We start from the raw sequence: 27,420 nt of genomic DNA on the forward strand, positions 1-27,420 counted from the left end.
TAGTAGAGACGGGGTTTTGCCATGTTGGCCAGGCTAGTCTTGAACTCCTGACCTCAGGTGATCCACCTGCCTTGGCTTCCCAAAGTGCTGGGATTACAGGCGTGAGCTACCGTGCCTGGCCCCAGAATAGTTTTATAACAAGGTCATTAGCAACTAAAATGTAAAAGAAATAATTTGTGATCCTGCCACCTCCAATCAACGAAGCTCTTTTCCTTCCTTCCTGGCCACTCCCCGTAGTGTCCATGATAGACATGCCTCACTGGTACATCCCTGCTTCTGTCAGGAGCCCTGCATGGGTGCCACAAAATCTACGCAATTTTTAATGGATGCTTAATTTCTACCAAACTGAATAGACCTCATTCAACTCAAATGGTCCCCACCATTGAGTATTTAGATACAGTCTATTAAAATATATATGTATGCGTGTGTGTGTATATATATACATATAATGTGTGTGTGTGTGTGTGTGTGTGTATGGCATTACTATAAAGACATTGAAATAAACGTGGCCATGCCTGCTCAGGGCTTAAAAGCAAGGATGTGAGCTGAGCGACATGACCCCCTGGTTTAGTTTCCCGCATACACCCCACTCTTGTCCCCATTCCTTCCCCACCCACTAAGCCCTCTTCTCACCAGCTCTCCTGGGAGGGGCCTTGCAGAACAGTTACTCACATTCAGCGCATGGATGGGTTTGGTGACATTAAACTTGTCCATGGTGGACAGGATGATGGAGGGTGTGGTCAGGAAAAACAGCCCCAGGAAGAGGGTGAAGTTGATGCCCAGCCACTGTAGCCACCAGCGGAGGCCCTGGATAGAGAGGTTCTTCCTGCAGGGGGGAGAGGGGACACAGGTCTCCAGGCTTGTCTCCCAGTGCTCGTGGCTTAGGTGGGTCAGAAGGTCAGATTTAAGCAGACCAAGAGACTAGCCTGGGGGCAAGTTCTCCACACTGACCTTGAACTACAGAAAGGCCAAGTCTTAGGTCCCCGAGAGCTCAGAGGGAACAAAGGTTATTCTCTCAGATGTGGCTCCCCAGCTAGAGTGTGGGGGCCAGAACCTACCCAAAGAGATGGCATGAGCACCCAAGCAGGCCAAACAAGGCCTTCTTTTTTTTTTTTTTTTTTCTGGAGACAGAGTCTCGCTCAGTCATCCAGGCTAGAGTGCAGTGGTGTGATCTCGGCTCACTGCAACCTCTGCCTCCCAGGTTCAAGCAATTCTCCTGCTCAGTCTCCCATGTAGCTGGGACTACAGGCATGTACCACCACACCCAGCTAATTTTTTTGTATTTTTAGTAAAGACAGGGTTTCACCATGTGACCCAGAGTGGTCTTGAACTCCTGAGTTCAGGCAGTCCGCCCACCTCAGCCTCTCAAAGTGCTAGGATTACAGGTGTGAGCCACCATGCCCAGCCCCAGCATAGCATTTCTTAGACACATCTGCAATGCTTTGTGACTAATGACACATTCTTCCCAAGGGGGCTATGGCTGGGGTGCAGGGATGAGGGAGGCAGGGACAAAGGAGCAAAGGCATAGCTTGCACCTGCCCTGGCCTCTCATCCCAAAGAACAGACCCACAAAGCAATCCTGAGTTTAGGAAGCCCTGTGAACCAAAGAGCAAAACTGTTGAAGGCAGAACTAGAACCGAGCAGAGAGGAGCAACTCAAGCTCATTCTGTGCAAGGAGCTGAGGCAGAGCTGGACAGGCAGCTGCGCTGGGTCTTGCACTGGGTTCCCTTACCCTCAGCACAGCACTGGAGGCTCACCATGGCCCCCATGGACACAGCTCAGCTCACCAGCACAGCTCCAGGCTGACACTGGACCTAAGTAAGACTGCACAAGCTGCATGTGGCTACTGAGCATTTGAAATGTGGCTGGTATGAATTGAGAGGTGCTAGAAGTGTAAAATACACACCAGATTTTGAAGACTAAGTGTGAAAAAGAGAATGTAAAACATCTCACATTTTTCAAAAATTGATTGCATGTTGAAATAACAGTTTGAATATATTGGGTGAGATAAATTATTAAAATTAATTTCCACTGTTTCTTTTTACCTTTTTAGCATGGCTATTAGGAAATTTAAAATTACATTCAGAGTTGGCATTATATTTCTGCTGGGTAGCACTTGAATGCTAGGGAGGAACACTGGAGGGAAGGGCTGGGCAGATACCCCAGTTGGGTCACACTGAGCACATCACAGCATCATGGCCCAGAGAGTTGCAGATGTGTGGAGATCTCCATTGACTGCCAGGTCACACCTGTGCTCCAGGTGATGGGCAGCTCCCACCAGGAACCCAGGCCTCTTTCCCACCTCTCCCTGGTCTAGGAGCTCACCAGCAGATGTCCTCAGGGTCAGCGGCAAAGGTGACTGTCCACTTGGAGGTACAGAGCTCTCTGCTATGGGAGGACGGCTGGGGCTCACCTTTGCACTGAAGGCTCTGACACTTGCAGGCATTGAAATCTTTCAGGATGCTGCAAGGAAATGTAGAAACAGCCAGGCCCAGGCTACTCAGGTTACCGCGGCAAGTGAGGACTGAGTAGGAGTGGCAAGCAGTGACACAGGACCTTTGCTTTGTTGTGATTAGTGTATTATGAGTAATGCTATGTAAGAGGCGCCATGCTAGCACACTGTATGGAGAATTTTGTTTAATCCTCGCAACCACCAGCAAGAAAGGGAGTACTATTCCCATTTTACAGATAAGGAAACTGAGGGCAACACATCCCAACACATTGCTCTTCCATAGGGCCATCCCCCTCCACCCTGCCTGTTAAGCTGGAGCTCTGATCAATGCTACTGCCAAGCCAGTGGCTCACCTTTTCATTCTGTCACTTTTTCCCCAGGCCCAAGGGTAGCAATAGACCACGTTATACACTGCCTATTCCCAAGCTTCCCTCCTCAAGGCTCCCACCTCAACCCTCACCATCTCAACAGGTCACAGCTTTTCCTCCTTTAACTTCCCATAAGGAGCCCAGCAGCCCCTCTACTCCTGCCTCAGATGCCTTCCCCTTTCCTCCTGCCCCAGTGTCTGCAGGGAGGCAGGAAGTCCTGTGTGAGTCCATTCCCAGTGTCACAATGCCCGGGGCAGAGAAGGCAGGGGGAGGGGCAGTGGCTGGACACCTCCTTTCGGCACCCCTCTTCCAACCCACCCCCTGCTGCTCCTAAGGCGAGATGACACTGAGACCACAGGCATGAGAGCCTAGAGTCCCATGCAAAGGGCCACTGTGAAAAGCCACTCCCCAGGGTCGAGCTTCTGACAGCAGTGAGCGCCCCAGTGTGCCTCAGGGGTCTTTCCCACAGCTTTGCGTTTGTGGGAAGGTGGGGAGCCACAGACAGAAGGATCTGTGGTCCAGAGCAGATGTCTGAAAGGAGGGTGCCTCCATCTCCCGTCGGGGAAGGCTGGCACATGAAGCCAACAGGATGGGTCCAGGGCAGCAGGGAAGAGCCTGGCAGTGGGGCCAAGCCACATCAGCTTGAGGGGGTTGGCCAGAATCACCCACTCCATGGCTGCTGCCCACACCCCCACCACCTGTCACACAAACATGGGCTGGGCTGGCCGAAAGTGAGTGTGGGTGGCTGAGGGAGGAGAAGGAAACACCACAGATAAATCCCAGGGATGGTGGGTCAGCAGTACCATCTCTGCCCAAGAGGGACAGTCAGTTATCTGGAGGGGAACAGGGAGTCATCCAAGAAGGGGTCTGGGATGTGCCCACACTCACTAGGTGGCCATGGACTTCTCCTGGAAGGTGACAAAGGCCATTCCCAGGGGCTGGTCCTGGACGTGGCATTCTTCCTCGGTGATCCTCTCCAGCAGCCTGTCCTTCATCCGCGTATAGTAAGAGATGGCGTCTTCCTGCCAGAAGACACATCCCATTGGGAGGATGTGGCCCCAAGCAGCTGTCTGCGGCCCCCCCAAGCCAATGCCTGCGCTTCCAGCCGGGGAGTGGGGCCCTTACCCACTCACAGCCCAGCACTTCGCAGCAGCAAAACTGGCCACAGGGCTTGGGGTTGATGAGGGTCCGCTGGCCTGTCTTCACCTGCAGGTTCGTGTAATAGGTCAGGCTCTTCTCAGTCTTCTTTCTGTAGGGGTGGGAGCAGGGGCACAAACTTTAGATTCAGAATCCTGTGGCAGAGACCCCCACACCCACAGTTCAACCATCGGTTGCTAGGGGAGAAGGAGGAGTCCAGGGCTTCCCTCCTCCCCTCTTAGCTGGGGGATGCAAGGCCAGCAAGGAGGGAGTGGGCATCTCGCAAAGCCCGCCCGCCACTCACCTCTCCTTGCACAGGTAGATCAGTTTGGCCACGTTGTAGCACAGCTGGACATCAACCACCTCACACGTGGGGTACGCATCCCTGTGGCCAGGGAGAGAAGGAGGCAAAAGATGCCATTGGATAAGAAAACACCCTAAGCAGGAGACATGCCCACGAATCCAAGGGAAAGGAAGGCAGAGTGATCTCGCTGCTGGTTTCTGTGCCAGCAGAGACCTCTCTTCTGTCTTTTATCCTCCAAAAGGGGGAAATTTTGAAATTTAATACAAAGAGGGCTTTTGTTTTGTTTTGTTTAGAGACAGGGTCTCACTCTGTCACCCAGGCTGCAGTACAGTGGCACAATCAAGGCTCACTGAAGCCTCAACCTTCTGGGCTCAATCAGTCGCCCCACCTCAGCCTCCCGAGTAGCTGGGACTACAGGCACATGCCACCAGGCTGATTTTTTTTTTTTTTTTTTTTTGTAGAGATGGGGTCTCGCTGTGTTGCCCAGGCTGATTTTGAACTCCTGGCCTCAAGCACTCCTCCTGTCTCACCCTCCCAAAGTGCTGGGATTATAAGCATGAGTCACCGCACCCCACTAGCCTTTTTTAGTAGTTTAAGCTAACTGCCTGGAACTGACAAGTTTATACCCACTTGGCTTGCAATCAGCTGGCACTTCTCCCAGGGAAAAATGAACATATCACTATCCCCTCTGAAGACCCAAAGGAATAGATTTATTGTTTGTGCTAGGTCAGTATCTACCTTGAGCCCTCACTGAAATCCTATTCAGGTAGGCTTTTTTAAGGTCACAGACCTTTCAGAAAGTCTAATGAAAGCAAAGGACCTTCAGTAAAATGTCTACACACATATTAACAACCAGCAAGGCCGGGTGCGGTGGCTAATGCCTGTAATCCCAGCACTTTGGGAGGCTGAGACGGGTGGATCACTTGAGGTCAGGAGTTTGAGACCAGTCTGGCCAATGTGGTGAAACCCCACCTCTACTAAAAATACAAAAATTAGCCAGGTGTGGTGGTGCACACCTGTAATCCAGCTACTCGGGAGGCTGGGGCACGAGAATTGCTTGAACCTGGGAGGCGGAGGTTGCAGTGAGCAAGACTGCCCCACTCCAGCCTGGGCAACAGAGTGAGACTCTGTCTCAAAAAAAAAAGAACCAGCAAAATACATACTCACTATTGACCACGTATTGTTACATATATTGATTTATATAATCCTCATTATAACCTGTGAGGTTTTGTCCCCATTTTACAGATGAGTAAACTGAGGCCCACAGAGGTAAGTGGCTTGCACCCAAGATCACACAGCTAGTAAGTGTCTGAGCCAGGAGGTGAATATAGGCAACCTGGCTCCAAGATCAATGCTCGTGGCCACCATGCAATACCCCCTCACCGTACACGCAAAATTATACATACAATTCCAGGGGATTCCAGAACCATGTAAATCCGCACCTACCACCTGCCAGGCACTGTTCTAGGTGCTGGTAACAGGGCCTGGATGTGCTTACATTTTAGTGACAGAGAGCGCCCATAGGTATGTCAATCATGAAATTAAATAGTAGGACAATTTCTGGTCTCAATAACAGCTGTGAGGAAGAAAACTGCAATTTAAGCATCCCTGCTTGAAAGGCAAATTCACACATCAATCCCCACGGATTGCAACAGCATTCACTAAAAAGGCCTCCTAAAATAGAGGAAAGCATGAGTCATGCAATGTTTGTATGAGAATGAGGAGACTTTTTTTTTTCTCTCCAAAGTTATACATTAAGTGGAATTACTGTTTCCAGGTGTTGCCTAGCAGGCAACTTTGAGGAGTTGCTTCAAAGAAATGGAGAAAAATGATTCTGGTATGGAGTATTTACATATTAGTAAATATTTCTAAAATACTTAGTTTCTAAAGAAGTTGTTCTAATTTTACACATTCAATTTACAATTCTGTCTAGTAATTTCCTTAGCAAGTGCTTTCTTCATAAATAGCGCAAAGTTAAAGTGTAGCCAGCTCCTAGTCCATGCAACAAATTAGTGGCTGCTGAATTGATAAGGAATGAAGAGAGGCCGGACATGGTGGCTCACGCCTGTAATCCCAGCACTTTGGGAGGGCAAGGCAGGAGGATCACTTGAGCCCTGCAATTCGACACCAGCCTGGGCAACATAGCAAGACTCTATCTCCACTAAAAATTTAAAACTTAGCTGCGTGTGGTGGCATGTGTCTGCAGTCCCAGCTACTTGGGAGGCTGAGGCAGGAAGATCCCTTGAGTCCAGGATTTGAGGCTGCAATGAGCTATGACTGCACTTCTGCACTCTAGCCTGGGCAACAGAGCACAACCCTGTCTCTAAAAAAATAAGATAATAAAAAAAGGAATGAAGAAAGAATAAAATGTCAGCTCCTAAGCCCAGCCTTCAGGTCCTCCAGCATGGGGTCCTAGGAGCCTTCCCGGCCTGCTTACCCTGCCCCCGCACCCCACCTCCACCTTTCCTGATGCTCTGGGCCTTCCCCCGCATCCCTGGCTGCACACGTAATCTCCTCACAGGAAAGCCTTTCCTCCAGCCTCCATCTGCAGGAATTGGTGCTGCAGATCCTCAAAGGGAGCCGCTGGAAAGGTGGTTCTACCAGGGAGAGCCTGGACTCAGACACAGTGCTCACTCAACAGACACCCACTGCGTGGGTGGACAAACCAGCAAACGCAGAGATGGCCCTGAGGTCCTTCCACCTGTGAGACCCTAGCCCTGGGGGTCTGTACAAATGCTCAACTCACATCTCTTATTCTGCAAAAGTGATGCTAAGAACCCCAGGGTGAATACTTTTTGTTCCCCCGTATGCTCTCAAGACGTTTATTTGCACCTACATCCTGGTCTGTGCTCTGGACACTGTGCACAGGCTGCTTGAAGAGGATAGGCCACCACGGCGCCATTCATTGCACAGCACCAGCAGGGCTGGCACACTGGAGCCACTCCATACACTGTAGCAGGGCCAGGTCCTTCTCAGATCTCATCTGGATACCCAAGCGAGAGACAGCAGGCGCTCACCTAAGGCGCTTGCCCTGTGGGTGGGGCTGTGCTGGTCCTACGTGGAGGGGGCTCAGCTCTCCTCCTACCCTGCCTGCTTACCGGAAGTGGCTCTCCACAGTCTCCTTCCTGGCATCTCTGGGGAGTCCTGTGATGAACAGGGTCCGCCTCACCTGTCCAGGAAACACAGTAGGGATAGAAGTCACTCACAAGCCAGTGTGCAGGTATGCTCAGGTTTCCTACCCCACTCCAGCCTCTGGAAAGTAAACAACAGGAAATTAGAAGGCTCCAGTTTTCTCCTTCTGTGGCCAGGGGAGCCCCAAAGCATGTCATTACACATCATCTTCTTCCAGGCTCTACAAAGAATCCACTTCCAAAGCAACTCTATGAGCCTTCTTTACATAGCAGGAGACTGAGAAAGAGGCGAAGTGACTCACATGCGGTCACACAGCAGATCAGAGGAGGACCCAGGCCTGGAACCAAGCCACAGAAGCGCCCCTCCCCTGTGAAGCTGTGGGTGGTAAAGAGAAAGGGCTGCTCTCAACCCAAACTTCTTTACTTAGCACCAGTAACTGTCCAAATCTTGAAACAATCCACCAGGAAATTGTTTTTTTAAAGATGATGCCAAGTGTGAGCAAGAATAAGCAAGCCGGGCTCCTGAGGCCTTCCCAGAGCTCATTGTGGTCAGGGCCTGCAGCAGAGCCTAGGAGGCCCCTCCACTCCAGCTCCCACCTGAGTTCCTCCCAGCACATGTCCCCAGGCCCCATCTCACTCACCAGGTTCTCCTCTTTGTACTTAATGGACTGAGTGTGGTGCCGCATGAAGCCCACGGTGAGGAAGAGGTAAATGACGGCAAAGATGGTATGCAGCCAAATGAGGTCATTGCTGAGGGGGAAACCGCCTGCCATCAGAGCTGGGATCCCAGGCAGGGAGCTGGGGATGCAGAGCTGGGGCCTGGTTACCCTCAGTGGGCACTGAACTGAGGACCAACAGCTTCATTGCAAGAGATGCCTCCCACAGAGGCTGTGTGGCCAATGCCCCTCAGCCCACAGTGAACACTTCAGAGGGGTCCCTGTTCCTGTTCTGACAAATGAACTCCAGATCCACAGGACCCTCCATGTTTCTTAAAACCCTGGCAAAACAGTGCCTGCCTGTAGCGTGTTCATGCCCACAGCTCAACAACACACTAGCTGCAAGGGGCCTTCAGAACAAGCCGGCTCCCTTTGGAGTACCTTTGGCCTGCCCCGGGCTCCTGACCTGCCTTCTCCTTGGTCTCACCCATCGACACCTATCCCCACAGGCTCCATACTCACTCAGTCTGCAGGTTTGCTATTGTCGTCCTCCCAAAACTGTACGGGTCTTTGTCTGCAGAGAAGCACAGATACTTAGTTCCAGAGTCATGTGGGGAAGCAGAAGGGGGTGTAACCAATCAGCCTGGGTTTGTGGAGCTCTGGGGAGGAGGAGCATGTCTGGACCAGCAGGCAGAGAACGCCTGACTGGTCTTTCCAGAGCTACACCATCAAGGCCTCTGCTTGACACCAACATGTTCCCTGATAACTTCTCAACCTTCCATTGCAGGTAAAGGCAAAATGTGAATTCATTTTGTTTTGAGAAAACTACAAACATCCTACGTTGTTACAAAACCAACCTTGGGAACCACTGGGTATCCTAAGTGGATTCATGGTAGCATTTTGTAAGGTAGATTCTTGCAGTTGCCCTTAGATATAATGCCACACCCTGAGTTTAATTAAGTATCATGGATATCTTCTGGGTCCATTAATTGTGACCTCCTAATTTGGGTGAGGGCAGGAAAGTATAAAAGACTCTCTAACAGCCCCTGATTCTGTAAATCTTGGGAGGCTTTTTCCCCTATTTAAATAGAACCAGACATTGATATTGGGGCCCCAGTTTTAGCCTAGGTTTGTGGTAGATTATTCTCCAGATCTTTAATCAGAGGGAAATGTTCAGAGAGTCACCCGGAGACCACCTTACATCTGAACTGGAGCAGGATTCCTGGGGTTCTGGTCTACCACAGTGAGCCCTTTCCCTAGGACTGCCACTCTGCCCCATTACAACATAGACAAGGGTGAGGACGGTCATTACCCAGCAAGTCGCCTGAGAGGTTGACGGGCAGGATGACACATAGGGACAAAAAGCTGACCACCACCAGCAGGAAGATGATGTGTCTCTGGAAGGACAGGTAGTGGATGGCGTCCTCCCCACACCATTCCAGGATCTGGTCATCACTGGCCAAGACACATGTGGAATCTTAATGAGCAGCGGGAACAGGCCTCACGGCTCTGCATGAAGCGTCTCATATCATCCTCACCACAATCTTATGAGATGGTTTGATTGTTATCCCCACATTTTTGTTCACATATAAGGAAATAAAGGCACAGGAAATTTGCATAACTTTCAGGATCTCACATGATATAAATTCCAGAGCCCACCATCTTAGCCCCTGTACCATACTTGAGGTAAAGGAACACCAGCACTCCATCTGATGTTGCTAGAAACATTTGTGCCCAAGTTACGTGTGTGGGAAAGGTACATAAATACAGTCATCTCTCAGCCCTGTCCTGCTTCTAAGGAATCACATTCAGAATAAAGTTAGGGCTGGGTGCAGTGGCTCACGCCTGTAATCCCAGCACTTTGCTGAGGCAGGTGGATCACCTGAGGTTAGGAGTTCAAGACCAGCCTGGCCAACATGGTGAAACTCTGTCTCTACTAAAAATACAAAATAATAATAATAATAATAATTAGCCAAGTGTGGTGGTACACACCTATAATCCCAGCAACTCAGGAGGCTGAGGCAGGAGAATTGCTTGAACCTGGGAGGTGGAGGTTGCAGTGAGCTGAGATCCCGCTACTGCACTCCAGCCTGGGTGACAGAGTGAGATTCCATCTCAAAAAAGAAAAAAAAAAAAAAAAAGAATAAAGTTGGGAATATGCCCAGGCCCCCACCTGTTTCCTGTCTCCCCCTCAAGTGGAGACCTGAGGTAGAGCCAAGAGTCCCAGTCTATCCTACCACCCTGGCCTCCTCCCTGTGTCCCCAGAGATGGGGAGGTGACTTGCTCCATCCTTTCCCACCCCTGGAGTGCTACACTTGGAGGCTCTGGGTCCACTGGGGACTCAGAAAATTCCAGGTTCACACAAGCTAGACTTCTGTGCTACAGAGGGAGAAGGGGCAGGGCACTCTGCTCTTTCCCACTCCCTGAAGGCACTGCTTCTAGGCTGGGAAAGCAGTGCTTTGGGAAGAGCTCAGGGAGGCAAGGGCTGCATCGTAGAAAGGCAGATCTGAAAGATGTCAGCGTGGGCTTTACAGTCAGACCACAATGCAATCCAGCCTCCACCTGAGAGGTAAGCAGGTCACGCAGCTTACCTGCCTCTGACCTCAAGCAAGGAAACTGCCCACTGCCTACCTCATTGGCTTAACAGGGGCTCATAAGAGATAATAAGCATCAAACACCTAGTGCTGTACGTGGTATCAGCAGATGCTGAGAAATATGCCTGTTCATATGAGTCATGATTACTATTTATCTAGAGGACAAAGCTTTGCAATTAACTACATTGTTCTCATTTCTAAATAAATTAACTCACCTCCTGCTTCCTCCTGTTCCAGACCAGAGCTGACTGTCTGCCACAGGGCTCTGTCTCCTACCAGTTCCCCTGGGAACAACTCCTACCAAACCGACTATTTACAACATGCTCTCGCATGTATTCATTCCTTTGAATTAGCCTGAGCACATGTTATCCTCAGCCTCCTTCTACAGTTGGGGAAACTGAGGTCCAGAAAGAGGGACTTACTCAACATCCTATAACCACCACATTTCATCAATTCTAAGATGTCATTTTCATATTTCTTTTTTTTTCTTTTTTTTTTTTTGAGACGGAGTTTTGCTCTTTCGTGCAGGCTGGAGTGCAGTGGGGGTGATCTTGGCTCACTGCAACCTCTGCCTTCTGGTTTCAAGTGATTCTCCTGCCTCAGCCTCCCGAGTAGTTGGGATTACAGGCACCCATCACCAAGCCCGGCTAATTTTTGTATTTTTAGTAGAGATGGGGTTTCACCATGTTGGCCAGGCTAGTCTCAAACTCCTGACCTCGTGATCTGCCTGCCTCAGCCTCCCAAAGGGCTGGGATTACAGGCGTGAGCCACCGCAGCCGGGCATATTTCAACTCCTCTGAAATGAGGTGTATCCTATCGTGATAGTTGATGGTAGCTTAGCTGGCAACGTTTTCTTGTTCTTAGTGCTATATAAAATAACACGCATCTTACAACAATGACTTCTTAGATTCTATGGAATATGGCAGCAGGTGAGAACCAAGCCTCACATCAGTCCCCGCCTCCTGGCTCCCTCCACCACATGAGAGGTAACTAACTGGCTCTTAATCACCTTTAATAATCTTTTAGATTTCTCTCCATGGGCCCCATTTGAAAAAAGAAAACTTGTAACCAAATGAATTGAATGTATTATATTTCTTCACTTTTCACTAATTCAAAGACATGCAAACCTGCCTAGGAGAGCTTCCATTGACATCTAATTGGTGTTAAATATTAAGTTGAATAATTAAAGCAAAAAAATAGCTTTAGTTTGTGCAGTATTATGAGAGATGAACATATGATTTCCACTGAATATGTTGAAATAAATAAAGTTCATCTCGGCCGGGCGCGGTGGCTCAAGCCTGTAATCCCAGCACTTTGGGAGGCCGAGGCGGGTGGATCACAAAGGTCAGGAGATCGAGACCACAGTGAAACCCCGTCTCTACTAAAAATACAAAAAAATTAGCCGGGCGCGGTGGCAGGCGCCTGTAGTCCCAGCTACTCAGGAGGCTGAGGCAGGAGAATGGCGGGAACCCGGGAGGCGGAGCTTGCAGTGAGCCGAGATCGCGCCACTGCACTCCAGCCTGGGCAACAGCGTGAGACTCCGTCTCAAAAAAAAAAAAAAAAAAAAGTTCATCTCTACCTTCAAGAACTCTTCGGATCCACCTCAATTTGGGAAGCTCCAGGCTCCAGCAGGGACTGTCTGCCCTCCAGCATGGAGGCTCCAATCCTACAGGCCTCCTTCCTCTGCCCCTGACCCCAGGGGCTGCCTGGCCACCTTGATTCTCAGCCCTCACATACTGCTTTGGACATTAACTGAAAAGTATCTAAGAGACCCCATCTTAAGATCAAGCATCTTGGCTCTTGCCTCTTGATTGGCCAAATACCCAAAAAAACCAGCCCAAAGGCCCCCCAGCAGCTGTCCCATAGTGTACTTACTGCAGACGAAAGATGGCAGTCAGCCAGGGACAGCATCCCTGGAAATGGAGAGAACAGGGATTAGCTTCCAACATCTGTGTCTTTGGGAGGCAGATGTAACTATTGTCTTTGACATTAAATAACCATTTAACCTCCTGTTGTACAAAAAACAGTGCTTTTATCCCATATTCAGCAAGCATGCGCCCAGTACTTCACAATATACACCACATGCCTGGAATTCCTGCTAAAATCTCTTGACAACCTCGTGGTCAAATCACAAAACTTAGATCAAATCTGATGAAAGCTCAGGGCAGCTCTGGGGAAAGTGATGTGGGCTGCTGTTTGATTGTTTACAATCACTGACCAAGAGGTGAGGCAAAAGAGAGGAAACAAGCCTAATGGATTGGATGGTCTGCTGGAATGGGTGTTAAGGGGAAAGGGTGTCTGTAGGTTTTATTGTCCTCCACATCTCTTAAACTTAATACCCCTAAAGCTGGGCTGTTATCCAGCTAGGAAAGACAAATATTTGTTCAATAATTCATTCAACAATGACTAAGCACCTACTAGGCATCAGGCGCTGGGGAACAGAGCTGGAGAAGGCAGGGCTCTTGCCCACATCTGGCTCATAATCCAGCTGGCAAGTCCATAATTAACTGTCACACAAAGCCATACATGTAAGAGAGAGAAGTGCTGGGGAAGCCCAAGGGATTCCGTAGCCCTTTCCGCCTGCAAGTTCATCCAGTCTCAAGATCCCCGGTCATCCAGCTGCCATCTCTCCTGTGGTACTTCCCAAGTTCAGGTGCCTTCGTCAATGCAGAAAAGCACTTTCTCCAGCACTTGGCACTCAAGATCCACCCTGCTCCCTCCCCAAAACCATGACTGCCAGTCCCCAACGCCTGGCCATGACCACAACTGTTCCTTAGATACCAACCAGCTCATTTTCAAAGTCTTGTTGCCCTGAGGAGGAAGTCGATGACAATCTCTGAAATCTGGACTCGCTAGAGACACAAAAAAGAAAAACAATGACAGATAATTCCTTAAAAAAAAAGAAATCAAAGAGTCAAAAAGATCATGTCCAGTATTTTGCTGCCTCTTGGAGCTCAGAACCAAAGCTACCAGCCCTCAATGGCTGAGACAAAATATAACTCACTCTGTGAAAGACAGAGACAAGGACAATGACCATTCCCAGGCATGGTATAAAACTACGTTATACAGGATGAACAGCAAGGAGTCAACACCCAGAAACCATATCATTGTGACTGGTCTAGCTAAAGTGACTTCAAAGGGTTGCCAATTTATAGCATATTTCCCAATATTATCAAATAAAATTTGGAATAAATACTACATTTTATCAAATCTAAGATACCACTGGTTGTAATTTGCATAATTATTTTATGAACTGTTAAAGAAAAAATGCTGCCAAATAACCTATGACCACCCACCAATCACAAGATGCCTCCCAATTTCGGAGATGAGAAATGTCAAAACATATCTTTTAGAGTGGACAAATGATGGCACTTTATATTGTGGCATTGTAATCAAATCCTTTCTTGCAAGTACTCCCATAAAAATACCCCATGTGCTATAAATCTGAGGTGTTTGCAATATGTGACTGCTTTTCTTTTTTTTTTTTTTGAGATGGAGTCTGGCTCTGTCACCCAGGCTGGAAGTGCAGTGGTACAATCTTGGCTCATTGCAACCTCTGCCTCCCGGGTTCAAGCAATTCTCTGCCTCAGCCTCCTGAGTGATTGGGCTTACAGGCACCCACCACCATGCCCAGCTAATTTTTGTATTTTTAATAGAGACAGGGTTTCATCATCTTGGCCAGGCCGGTCTTGAACTCCTGACCTCATGATCCACCCGCTTCAGCCTCCCAAAGTGCTAGGATTATAGCTGTGAGCCAACATGCCTGGCCGTGACTCCTTTTCTCTAGTCTCCTATTCCTGGTTCTACTGTCCCCCTGCTAAAGACAAAACACATGATGAAACTTAACTTTAAAAGCCTTTGCAGAGACCTTCCCTTTTGACCTTCACGGTGACCTCATGGAGAAGAGACGACAGAAGGAGACCGACCCTAATAAGTTTGGGGCCTTGACCGAGGTTGCACAGCCAGGGATGCAGCAGGGCCCTCTGATCCCCAGTGGTCTTTTCAACCAGAGTGCACAGCCCCCACTTCTAGCTGAATGTGCTGTAAAGGCATCAGATGTCCCAAAAGTTTCTCCCCAACAGCCCAAGGTCATCACCTCAGGCTTTAGCAAATCCCAGAGCAGAGATCATGGGAAAGGATGGTGCATTTTCAGGTACACCTCTCCTTTTCCCAGTTCAAAGGACCCTGTCACTCAGGCCACATGTCAGGAGGGGCCCGAGAGTGGAGGGTCTGCCTGAAGAGCCCCAGGGGAGGCTCTGGGTGGCAGCTGGGGCCAGTGCCTGAGTTTTCATCACTCACTTCCTATTGCCACATCTGACATAAGATCCTGGGTGCAAACAGCCAGCTGGAGCTGGAACGTCAGGTTGTGCAGATCCAGAATTCACTGTCATCCTTTAGGCGACATGAACAGAGAATCCTAGAGCCTCACGCAGAACTAGAAGGACCTGAGGCCCAGCCGAGGGAGCCTGTGCTTTGTAACAGACTTATCCAAAGCCGGCACTGACCTGGCAGGAGGGTGGGACAGTTCCCTGACGGCTCTGCTGCCCTTCTTGATCCTCACCCAACCCTGGCCCCAAGCTAATTAATTTCAAAGATAATCACTTAAAACACTCAAGGGGAGAAAGAAAATGGGCATCCTCTTCAGAGGATGATGAAAGCCCTCAGTATCTAAAGCAATCTGTTCGAGGCCAACAAGGTTCACAGCCTTGGCCCAACAGAAGCCCTGAGGGAGCTGAGCATCTAAGCCTGGGTTTTGGTTTTTGTTTTGGTTTTGGTTTTGTGAGCACAATGAGGGTAGTGAGGCTGATCTCATGGGTCTGTGGTGAAGAGCAAAGAGAATAGCTATTGGTACAGGCCAAGTAGATACACTCAGTGAACACAATCTAATAGCAGTGTCACGTGTGGGTCCTACCCACACGGAGGGCTTCATAAGCCCCCAGCCCATTCCAGGGACACACTCACACTATACACACATATATGTACACACACACTCATATACACGTACACACATGCATGCTCATGGCCTAGGTGATATGTCTTTACCTGTCTGCTTCTGACACCAGAGCAATGCGGCCATAGTCCCAGAATCTTCTTCTTATAATGGAAAACACCAAGATTAAGAACTAAAAATAGAAAATAAACCAAGTAAAAGCATATTGGATGGCTTCTCATTAGAAGACACAGCGGTCTCAGGGGTAAAACCCACCTGCCTGCACTCAGCAGGGCTAGAAGGAAAACACACAGGCCCAGAGAGGGCACTGAGCTGCCCAAGGCCACACAGCTCAGTAGCCTGGATGCTTTGCTCACCCCTTTCACCAGCTCCTGTCACCTGTGCCCATGCCACCAAGGCTGCCAGCGCTGATGCCAAGCTTGCCTGGAGCCTGCCTAGTTATGCACGTCAGCCCTGTCTCTTGCTCTCAAGGCAGCAGTGACACCACAAGGACCCAGTCTCAGGCCCTGATCTGCCTTCAGTGGCCCCTAAGCAGAAGGGTAAGGTCTGGCCTCACAGCAGTCCCAGGAACCAGTGTCCTTCTTCACTTTACAGAAAATTTCTTTTTTCTTTTTTTTTTGAGATGGAGTCTCGCTCTGTCACCCAGGCTAGAGTGCAATGGCATGATCTCGGCTCACTGCAACCTCCGCCTCCCTGGTTCAAGCAATTCTCATGCCTTAGCCTCCAGAGTAGCTGGGACTACAGATGCCTGCCACCATGCCCGGCTAATTTTTGTATTTTAGTAGAGACAGGGTTTCACCATATTGGTCAGGCTGGTCTCGAACTCCTGACCTCAGGTGATCCACCTGGCTCAGCCTCCCAAAGGGCTGGGATTACAGGCGTGAGCCACCACGCTGGCCAGAAATTTCATTTTAAATTACAGAACCAAGGTAGCACAGCCTCCTCAGGCTGAGCCAGAAATGGTCAGATTTTTCCTCTGAGTTTGGTTCCCCTGAAGGCAGGCCCCGCAGGCACAGAGCATGCATGCAGGCAGCAAGGCCCCACGAGAACCTGTGCTCGGGCTGGCTCGGCCTCCGTAAGCTGGGACACCTCAGCAAGCTTGTGTCCAACGGCAACCTCAGGGCTGGACTAAGCCAGTTAGCTCTAGACATCTGTACACTCTAGACTCCCTCCCCACAGTCCACCTTGGCAGGCTCCCTGCCATGTTCCTGCCTCTCTTCCCTCCCTAGACAGGGTCTCTCTCTTTGAGGTTCAGGGAGGTAGAGAAATAAATCTTAGCAAGCACATCCCTGCCTGCTCTGATCAGAAACAGGGGTTTTGAAGGGGGGCTTTGTTTTCCTAAAGGAAATCCAGAAGACCTGAACCCCAGAGGCACTGAGTTCTCGTGGAATTTTCTTCAGGTGAATCAGGAAGTTGGTGACATATTTTCAAAGGCAGGTGAGTCGTGTTGTAGGAAAACCACGTAACCTGCTCAGCAGGTGCCTGCCCTCCCTGTCCACAGCAGCTGCCACCCTGGCCTGTGCAGTGCAGATGTTTCCCACAAACCCATGCTCTCCAGGGCCCTCTGGCTCTTATGTGTCCCTGCTCCCCCACCCCCAAAACTTACTGCAATAAAAACCCACCCCTGGCCAGGCACTGTGGCTCACTCCTGTAATCCCAGCACTTTGGGAGGCCAGGGCTGGTGAATCACTTGAGCTCAGGAGTTTGAGACCAGCCTAGGCAACATGGTGTGAAACCCCATCTCTACCAAAAATGCAAAAATTAGCCAGACGTGGTGGCATGTGCTTGTAGTCCGAGCTATGCAGGAGGCTGAGGTGGGAGGATTGCTTGAGCCCAGGAGGAGGAAGTCGCAGTGAACTGTGATTATGCCACTGTACTTCAGCCTGGGTGACAGAGTGAGACTTTGTCTCAAAAAAAAAAAAAAAAAATTCACCTTCAGCAGCACACTCCAGTAGAGGGTGACTCTCTTCTCAACCAACACTGTTGTAACAATACCCACCCAGCCCACCTAGGGTCCCTGCCCAGACCCCCCTCTCTTTACTCCTCACCTTGGCCAAACTCTCCCCACCCTGAAGACCCAGGGCCACCCTCCTCTAATCCCACCAACTCTGAAATCCACCCCAACACCACTGTCCACTCCTTCCTGCTACCCTAAGCCACCCTCCCCACATTCCCCACCCAAGCCTAGTCTCCAGCTCCAAGCAGTCCAAGGGTGTTTACTCCATCAGAGCCATCTGCCCCCTTCATTCAGATGGTCTCTGCTACATGTTAGGAGACAACATCAAGAGGCACTGGCCAGCCCATGGCATTTGTGAAAAGAAGAGGCACTTTAACCCCAATAAATCTCAGCCAGCTAATGTTGAGTCTGCATAAGGAAGAACAATGACATGTTTCAAATTGGAGGCATCCTTGTAAACAAGGAGATCTACGTTAAAGAAAGGCCACCTGCTGAAGGCACGCTCTGAGAATCAGCTTTTGATTTTTTTTTTTTTTTTTTTTTTTTTTTTTTTTGAGACAGTGTCTCGCTGTTGTTGCCCAGGCTGGAGTGCAGTGGCACGATCTTGGCTCATTGCAACTCCGCCTCCCAGGTTCAAGAAATTCTCCTGCCTCAGCGTCCAGAGTAGCTGGGATTACAGGCATGCGCCACCACACTCAGGTAATTTTTTGTATTTTTAGTAGAGACAGGGTTTCACCATGTTAGCCAGGTTGGTCTCGAACTCCTGACCTCAGGCGACCTACTCGCCTTAGCCTCCCAAAGTGCTGGGATTACAGGCATTAGCCACCATACCCAGCCCAGCTTCTGATTCTTTAAAAACCCCAGGGATGCCAGAGGGGAACAGGAGGTGACACTTGGGAATTGCAGCTGCTCTATTCTAGTCCGTACTCTCCATTCACATTTCTCAACCCCTTGAGATGACCCTTCCCAAGGGCCTTAAAGACATGACAGGCAGAGAGCTCTGCAATCATGGTAATAATCACAGGTGTAGCTATGTGAGTATTTTGGCCTTATCCAATCTCCAAAATCCTCTGAGGCAGGAATTATGATCTCCATTTCCGGAGCAGAAAGGGGAGGTGCACAGAAGCTATGTAACATGCCCAAGTCACAGAGCTTGTAAGCAGCAGAGTAGGGATTTAAACCCAGCTACATCTGACTTCTCATCTAAGTTTCCCAGAAGGCCCTGGGCGGGGGATTTAAACAAATAACTGAGGCAGTAGGACACAACTCGTGAGGGCTCTCACCAGGAAGCAGCTGACGTCTATGAGCAGGACAGTGGGGATGCCACCAAAGGTGACTCCCTGGAGCACGGTGCTGTTTTTGGCCGAGTTGTAGCAATAGGAGTCATTGGGCTGGTCTCCGAGGCCCAGCTGCTCCCTGATGGACACGGCCTTGGACTGCCACAGCTCCAGGAATGGGGAGTCCGCCATCATGCCTGTCTTCCCTGGAGCACAGGACAACAGAACGAGGCAGACAGATGTTCAGTGCTCAAATTTCTTGCAGGTTCCCACCAGTGCTGGCAGAACCAAAGGTGGGCATTTCCCCAGGGACTGGTCGGGCACAGGGAGCCAGCAGCAAGGAGTCCAGGAGAGCCAGACATTGGACCTCTGAGTGCCTGGCGGTGTCCACAGAGAATGGCTCCATTATGGGACAATCTCGGGGGATCAGATGGTCAGAGTGGATGGCTCATCCAGGACACAGTGGACAGATCCCCAGAGGGGGTGACATGGAGTAAGGGAGGGACAGAGTTGGTGCAGCTGCTGGCTTAAGAAGTCCTAAAGCTCCTCTAGCCTCCAGGACTCATGCTGGGAAAGTCACTCCTGCAGAAGCCACTGGAAGATCTGCAGTACAGGCAGGGGAGAGGGAGAAAGGCACACAAAGGCAAGAAGAGGAAAACACAGAGATAAACAGGGAAGAAGGGAACATCCAAGTATTCATGATGGTCCATCCATGAACCACAGACAACACCTCACTCCCACTGCGCACAGAATGTCAGAGCTGGGACCTCAGAGATGGGTCCATCTGTTATACTTGGAAACCAAGCCTCAGAGGTTTAATAACTTGCCCCAAGGTTAAGGTTAAGGAGCTGGTCAGGGCAGAATTGAATCCCAAACCCAGTGTCTTGACTCTCAGATGCCAGTTCTCTTTTTACTTTGCCACAGAGGAGAAAGCAAAGGGGGTGGTCTAGGGTAGGGAGGGGGAGGGAGTCAGGAGTTCCAAGGCCTTCTCAGGTACCTCTGGGTCCTCCAGCTCCGCCCTTTCACACATACATACCCCTCCTGGGTACCATCAGTCTAACTGCAAGGCCCAGCATTTCCAAAGCAAACACTGCTCCAGGCTGGGTTGTTGACCTTTCCTTCCTGAGGCTCCTGGTGCCCCTGGTGAAGCTAATAGAAATCTCCAGTGTCTGTCCCCTGACACCTGAGGCCCGGGAGTTAGTGTCCAAGTTCTCACACTGTGGCTGAAGGGCCAGAACACATGTTCAACCTGGACTTGCTTAAGATCCCATCTGCCCAAATCTGGTAAATCTAGAATTCCCAGGGGATTTCTGCTAAGTCTGGTGCTTCTAGCTGTTATAGGGACAAAGATCTTGAGAACAAAAAGAAAAGATATAGAGAATCCAAACAGATGTTTGGATACCAGTAGTGCTGGTGGGGTATGTTGGGTAACCCCTAGGCCTGCAGTGCTGGGGACAATCACACATGGACACCTACACACACACACACACACACACACACACACACACACATGACAGGAAGTACAGGAAGGGTGAATAAGTGGAAAGTCCAAGAGCATAGGAGCATCCCCCAGAGAGCCAAGTCACTTTCTCAACCTTCTAAGAGACTTGGCAATGGCTGGAGGTAGTGGGGGTTGTGATGCCAGAGTCATGGGGCTGCTGGCTCTGAACACAGTCACAAGAGTGACCTCTGGAACACAGATGTTCTTGGCTTCCCTTTAAACCCCACCCAGTGGTACCACCCAATGGAACACCCCAGCCCAACACTTTGAGGCCACCACCTACCCCTCCTTCTTCCTGTCCCCACACTTACCAGACGCTAGGGGAAGGAAGGACTGTAGATGGACCCGTTGGGGAGGTCCTCAGTTGGAGCTGTCTCTGGCAAAGGCAAAAGCAGCCCCGGTACCTCCCAAGCTGCGAAGGGCCAGGCCTCAGAACTAACACTCATTTCCTGCAGGGCTTTCCTGACCAGCAAGTCCTGGGGTACCAGCCTGTAGACTTTCCTGAAGGATCACAGACACCCAGCATCACATGGGAGCCACCCTTTTCCAGCATAGGGGTCTGGATGGAAACCCTCCAGCACACACCCGTGTATGCATGCTGCCCATACGGAGCTTTACGTTCTGCCCAGCGGGCTCCCTCCTGCCTGGATCTCTCCCCAAACTCCCAGAACTGGTTCTCCATCCGCCAGTGCTCCTCTGTGCGACTCTACTCCTCCTTCCTCAGCCAGCACCACCTGCGGACCCAGCCTCTCTCCTCTTCACCAATAACTCAAGGACCTGCTGGGGCTAGGGGAGCAGCCCTCTCCCACAGAAGCCCTGGAAGCTGTGGGCTCATGGTAGGACCCCAAGCAAAGGACTTCACCTGGGCCCCAAGGGCTAGTGCTACTGGGGAAGCTCCCCAAGGTTCCCCAAGAGCTAGAATTAGGAAAAAGGAACACAGCAGCATGAACAAGGAAGGCTTGAGAAGTGAAGTGGAAAGAAAAAACATCCCATAAAATGCTCACAGAGGGAGCATTGTCCCTGGAAAGGGGAGGGTGCTGTGGTGGTGCTGGGAGTGGCAAACCCTCGCCAGGACTGCAGAGAAGGAGAGAGGCCTCCACGAAGGGAAATACCTGTGGCTTCTCTTCCCCCTCCAGCCCCAGTTATGCCTCTGAGTCACTTGTCTCTTGCCAAATAGGCTTCCCAGGGTGGTTTGACAAAGTCTGATAAGAACTCAGGGAGGTGGCTAGCAAATACTATGAGCCTGAGATGGAGGTAAGTTCAGGTGGCCAGTCATGTCTGCCCTCTCCGATGAGCACCCAGGTTAGGGCACAGCTCTGGGGATCCACAGTCTCTCTCAGACCCTTCAGCTCAGTCCCAGCCTGTGCCTGCCCATTAGACAGGTAAAGTCCAGATCCCATTGAAACAGCTCCATCCCTCTGGCTCTCAACAGGACAGCTCCTCTGCATCTTCACAAACAGGCACGTTGTGCACGGGCAGCTGAGAACACAGACACCATGAAGCAGCGCTGCCAGACTGAGGAGAAGGCAGGGGGAGGGGAGCACCCAGCTGGCAGCTATATGGAGGAGGCCAAACCAGCAGCTAGGCACTGTGGTTGCAGTGGCACCGCCTGGCTGAGAACCCCAGGCAATATTCAGTCATCCTAGATGTATGTGAATGCCTAGCACTTATCTGTGCCTTCCAGAAATTCTCCATTCATCCCCTTATTCCCACTCAATATGCTGAGGGTAGGAAAGCCAAGAATTACTGCTGAGGCCCAAGAGCCAGAGTGGGCAGCAGGTGACTTCACGCTCCCAACCCAAAGTCCAACCCATGTGCATGCAAGCATCTGATTGTGGCCAGTGGGAGATGGCTAAATCCAACAGCTGTCTGAACTTGCCAAAGTAAACCACCTATGCTAACCCACTGCCCAGTCTCCATTGGCAGCAAAGACTGGCCTGGTGACCAACTTGACAAGCTCTAGAAATGCCAGCACAATGTTGCAGGAAGTATATGGATATTGTTGGTTCTTGCAAGAAGGCCCGTACAAATTCAGGATAATTTTATCATCACCAAATCTTTCAATCCTGTGATGACCATAGCAAAACTACAAGCTGCTCCAGCCTTCTGCCTCAGGAGCTAACTCTGGTCTTTCAGATGCAGAATAAGGTTGCAGAGTAAAGTACAAACGTCTCCTTATGGCAACACCAAACAGGACCCAGTAACCCGGACAACTGTTTACCTCTACCCTGGAGCACAAACGAAATGACACAGCCCCTGGCTGAAACGAGAGGCAGTGTGGCTCAGGGATTATGTGAGCAGACTCTGGAGTTAGGGTCTCAGCACCACGCAGTTCAGACAAGCAGCCTAACCACTCCGTGCCTTGGCTTCCATGGCCCGGAAATGCGAGTGATCACTTTCTCTCACGGGGCTGTTGGGAGGCACAGACCCCAAACAACACCTGTAAAGCACTTAGCCCAGGACCGGCCCTAGTAAGCAATTAGAAGCTGTTTGCCTTTATTTTAAGTCACCCCTCCAGCTAATGGGAAACACAAGGGCAGGACCCCACCTGATGTCTTCTCTGTTAGAGCCCAATGAACAGCTAGGAGAGACCTTTGCCCCCATACTAAACAAAGGAAGGGGGTGTGTGAAGGGAAAAGGAGCCTCGGCTTCCGTTCATATCCCCCTGAAGGCACAGCAGACATGAGGATGACCTGACAGGTGTGGGGGGGGGCGGGGAGGGGTCAGGGGGTCCACCACGCTGTCCACCCCTGCCCTTGAAGAGGACACCACCTGCCTGGGGCTGAATGACCAAGGCCCCTCCAGGGCCTCAGGCAGCTATTCTTATCAGGTGCTGGAACCTTTGCGGATTTGGTTTCTTAGCAGAGCTCGCCTCACCTGTCCTGCCCCCGCCCTTCTCCCCAAGTTCCCGAGTCCCCAGCCTCCGTCCTCAGGACTCCGCCAAGGCTGCAGGAAGTGGTCACCCAGGGACAGCCCGAGGGTGGCCTCTGCCTTCCTGGCGTCAGGAGACTCGGACGCCTGGCCCTTTCCCAGCCCGGCCTCGTCTAGGGTCGGAGGAGCCCAGAGCTGCGCTCCTAGTTAGGTGAGAGGTCGGATTCCGCCGACAAATCCCAAAGAGAGGGATGGGGAAGGAGGTACCAACCCTGAAAGCGAAAAGCCGGAGCGTCGGAGAGGGAAGTCCTGAAAAGCCGCCAGGAAGTCCCGAGGAACGCAGGGCTGGAATGGGGGCGCGGCGACCCCTGCCCTGACCCTCTCCTCCCACCCAATCCGGCGTCGTCAACCCCTGCTTGGGGTCGGGGGCTTTGGTGTCTGCGGAGGCTGGGAGCCGTTCCGGAACCGGACACTTGGGGAGCACCCCGACGTGGACCCGGCCCCGCACGTCCTGAGAAAGACGGAGGGTGCATTCCCCCCCTTCACGTCCCCTGTCCCCTGTACCTGCGGCGGCGGCGTGTCTGGCGGGACCTAGCCAGGCGGGGCGTGTTCCGACCACTTAAAAGTTACAAAGTGAAACTCCGGCGCCTCCTGCACATGCGCAGAGCTGCGTCCACAGCTTGCCCAATTTGGAGCCTTCGCCCGCGCCGGCGCCAGCCTGGACGCAGCCGACTGCGCCTTCCGCGGTGGCCCTCGGCGGTCCTCTGCCCTGGCCTGGCCTCCTGATCGTCGCTTAGCCCCGCAGGTCCTCCCGGAGATCTGCAAGCCCCGGACCGGCCATCTCAAGTCCAGAGGCCGAGAAGGGATCCGTTGGGGCGCACCCTCTTCCGTCCCTCTGCACGCCTGGACGCCTCCGGGAGACCTGGGCCAAGCACAGGGTGGTCGCAGCGCAGGGAGAGCATCTGCAAACGTTGGTCCCTGTGGTGCTTTGAATTTCCCCGAAGAGCTCTTAGACCCGCCCCGGGAGGGTGGAGGTGGCGGGGTGGTAGCATGGGGAACTCAACAGGATTCAGCCTGCACCTCGGCTCCGGGCAGTCGGGGACCGCGCGGAGCGCCCTGCGAGAGGCCGCGGCTCCCCCGCCGCTGTAGAAGGCCGGACCGTGAAAGCCCGGAGGGTCTTCGTTCGGGCAAAAATGTGGGGGCGGGTCGCAGCATTTCCAACGCTCCCTAGGGCCAAGTCCATTACTGCCAGAGCCAGGGCCGCCAAGGGCACCTACTCCAGCCCAGCTCCGAGAGCGCGGCATGCCTCCCGGTCCGGAGCCAGATGTTTCCAGGAAGCCGGTGGCCTCTACAACTGGACCGCAAGCTCGCAAGAGCAGGGCCGGCCCGCCGCGCCTGGGACTGCTGGGCGCTGCGCAGGAAGCGAGGCTGGGTTCGGGGAGGACCGCACGCCCTGGGAATCAAGGAGCAAACCACCCCATCCGCAGGCCCCTGTTTCCCTATCTGTGAAACGAGTGGTTGGACCAAAGCTTCCTCTCAGGTCCTTTCTAGCACCAAACGTCTCTGAGTTCTGAGCAGTCCTCACCCCACATGCACGGCTTTGCGGGTTCTCCGACCTCTTCCATTTCTGAGCTTTCATCTTTTTCTGTAACGGTATAAAAATATCCTTCTTATGGCCGGGCGCCGTGGCTCATGACTGTAATACCAGCACTTTGGGAGGCCGAGGCGGGCGGATCACCTGAGGTCGGGAGTTTGAGACCAGCCTGACCAGCGTGGAGAAACCCCGTCTCTACTAAAAATACAAAATTAGCCAGGCGTGGTGGCACATGCCTGTAATCCCAGCTACTAGGGAGGCTGAGGCAGGAGAATCGCTTGAACCTGGGAGGCGGAGGTACAGTGACCCGAGATCGCGCCGTTGAACTCCAGCCTGGGCAACAAGAGTGAAACTCCGTCTCCAAAAAAAAAATCCCTCTTTACCTCCCAGTCTGTGGCTGTCCAGGGGTCGGGTGGGGAGGGTCTCTTCTTGCCTCTCTCAGTTCTTTTCTGTCCCATCTGGCTTCCCCTTCTCTCCCCAAACCTCTATCCACTAGTTATTTCCCAGGGTTTTTCCTCTGTGCCCACCCCCACCCAGTATCATCTCTGCCCTTGTCCCTCCAAAGCTGGGCCTGGCCATCCCCCCTCCCCGCTCTCTTACCTCCACATCTGACCATCTGCAGAGTCCTGGGTGTGGCCCCTGGACTCCTCGTTGGCTCCTGAGACTGTCCCTGTCCAATCTTCTTTCCACTCCCCACTCCCGCACCTGCCTGTCCTCCTCCCTTCCCTGCCTCAATGAATGGTGCCCCCACATGTCTGGTCTGTGGGGGCACCATTCATTGGAGCAGGGTCCAGGCAAGTGCAAGGTTCCGGTCTTGGTAATTAGAATGCTGGAGCCACTGACAAAAGATTTCAGAGAAAGAAAGGATTTCTAAATTTGTTCTTGAGTAGGTTAAGGTTATTTCAAAATCAAGAGAAGGCCTTGATGGATCGGAATGTGAGTTGAGATAGCCACAACCTTTGTTATGTCAGTTGTGTGAAGTGTTTGTAAAATCTCTGTTTTATTTTTTAATTTTTAATTAATTAATTAATTTACTTATTGAGACAGAGTCTCGCTCTGTCGCTCAGGCTGTAGTGCAGTGGTGTGATCTCGGCTCACTGCAACCTCTACTTCCTGGCTTCAAGTGATTCTCCTGCCTCAGCCTCCTGAGTAGCTGGGATTACAGGCATGTGCCACCACACCCGGCTAATTTTGTACTTTTAGTAGAGACAGGGTTTCTCCATGTTGGTCAGGCTGGTCTCAAACTCTCAACCTCAGGTGATCCTCAGGATTACAAACGTGAGCCACCACGCCCAGTTGCACAGCTCTTATAGCTATAAATTCCAGATCCTCTGGAGCTTTATTTTCTTCTCTAAATATAGATGATTATTTTGATCACAGGTTTTATTATGATGCAAGTAGGATTGAAATAAAGCCCAATCACTATGCCCAGGAAAGTCAAAGTGTCAAGAACAGAAAGATTTCTGTATCAATTCTGAGAGGACAGGCACCACAGATACTAGAATCAGAATGCATTTTACTTTTATTTTATTTTATTTTATTTTTGAGACAGAATCTTGCTCTGTTGCCCAGGCTGGAGTACAGTGGTGTGATCTCAGCTCACTGCAACTTCCGCCTCCTGGGTTTAAGTGATTCTCATGCCTCAACTTCCCGAGCAGCTGGAATTACAAGCGCACACCACCATGCCCAGCTAATTTTTGTATTTTTAATAGAAACGCAGTCTCGCCATGTTGGCCAGGCTGGTCTTGAACTCCTGGCCTCAAGTGATCCGCCCACCTCGGCCTCCCAAAGTGCTTCGATTACAGGAGTGAGCCATGGTGCTGGCCCTGAAAGCATTTTTTTTTTTTTTTTTTTTTTTTTTTGAGACGGAGTCTCGCTCTGTAGCCCAGGCTGGAGTGCAGTGGCCGGATCTCAGCTCACTGCAAGCTCCGCCTCCCGGGTTCACGCCATTCTCCGGCCTCAGCCTCCCGAGTAGCTGGGACTACAGGCGCTGCCACCTCGTCTGGCTATTTTTTGTATTTCTTAGTAGAGACGGGGTTTCACCGTGTTAGCCAGGATGGTCTCGATCTCCTGACCTCGTGATCCGCCCATCTCGGCCTCCCAAAGTGCTGGGATTTCAGGCTTGAGCCACCGCGCCCGGCCCCTGAAAGCATTTTAATCCTAGTTTCCTGTATTACTTAACCAAGATCTTTACCAAGTCTTGGCCAACTCAAGCTCTTTCCTTAGTTTACAATTAGGTTGACCTAATCTCTGTAGAACTTTCTGCTCCTTCCTCAATTTCCAGAGCTTTGATTAAAATGGAAAATTACAGCCGGGCGCAGTAGCTCATGCCTGTAATCCCAGCACTTTGGGAGGCTGAGGCTACCAAATGACTTGAGGTCAGGAGTTCCAGACAAGTGTGGGCAACATGGCAAAACCCCATCTCTACTAAAAATACAAAAAATTAGCCTTGGCACATGCCTGTAATCCCAGTTATTCAAGATGCTGAGGAATGAGAATCGCTTGAACCTGGAAGGCGGAGGCTGCAGTGAGTTGAGATTCGGCCACTGCACTCCAGCCTGGGTGACAGAGCAAGACTCCGTCTCAAAAATAATTAATTAAAATAAAATAGAAAATTACAAAAATAC

General features: G+C 51.2%; 1 protein-coding gene across 10 annotated transcripts in view; it reads right to left on the reverse strand.

Moving 5' to 3' along the window:
- LOC105478479 (transmembrane protein 63A) overlaps window positions 1-24,782 on the reverse strand; it is a 37,259-nt gene extending 12,477 nt beyond the window's left edge. For 2 of the 10 annotated variants that reach the window (XR_011614829.1, XM_071081400.1), the window contains exons 1-14: window positions 20,640-23,742; window positions 18,834-19,033; window positions 15,686-15,765; window positions 13,428-13,494; window positions 12,518-12,555; window positions 9,361-9,503; window positions 8,571-8,622; window positions 8,034-8,142; window positions 7,360-7,430; window positions 4,262-4,342; window positions 3,946-4,069; window positions 3,709-3,842; window positions 2,326-2,463; window positions 673-826 (exon numbers count right to left, since the gene is read on the reverse strand). Coding sequence is in view for 9 of the 10 variants with exons in the window: in XM_071081400.1 (XP_070937501.1) it covers window positions 673-826; window positions 2,326-2,463; window positions 3,709-3,842; window positions 3,946-4,069; window positions 4,262-4,342; window positions 7,360-7,430; window positions 8,034-8,142; window positions 8,571-8,622; window positions 9,361-9,503; window positions 12,518-12,555; window positions 13,428-13,494; window positions 15,686-15,765; window positions 18,834-19,022 (1,380 nt within the window). In the remaining variant the exon portion in view is untranslated. The other 8 variants (XM_071081374.1, XM_071081364.1, XM_024791923.2 and 5 more) reach the window with 6 other exon arrangements.
- Window positions 24,783-27,420: the final 2,638 nt, after the last annotated feature.

The sequence above is a fragment of the Macaca nemestrina genome, chromosome 1 (genome assembly GCF_043159975.1).
Source record: "Macaca nemestrina isolate mMacNem1 chromosome 1, mMacNem.hap1, whole genome shotgun sequence".
Taxonomy (NCBI): Eukaryota; Metazoa; Chordata; class Mammalia; order Primates; family Cercopithecidae; genus Macaca; species Macaca nemestrina.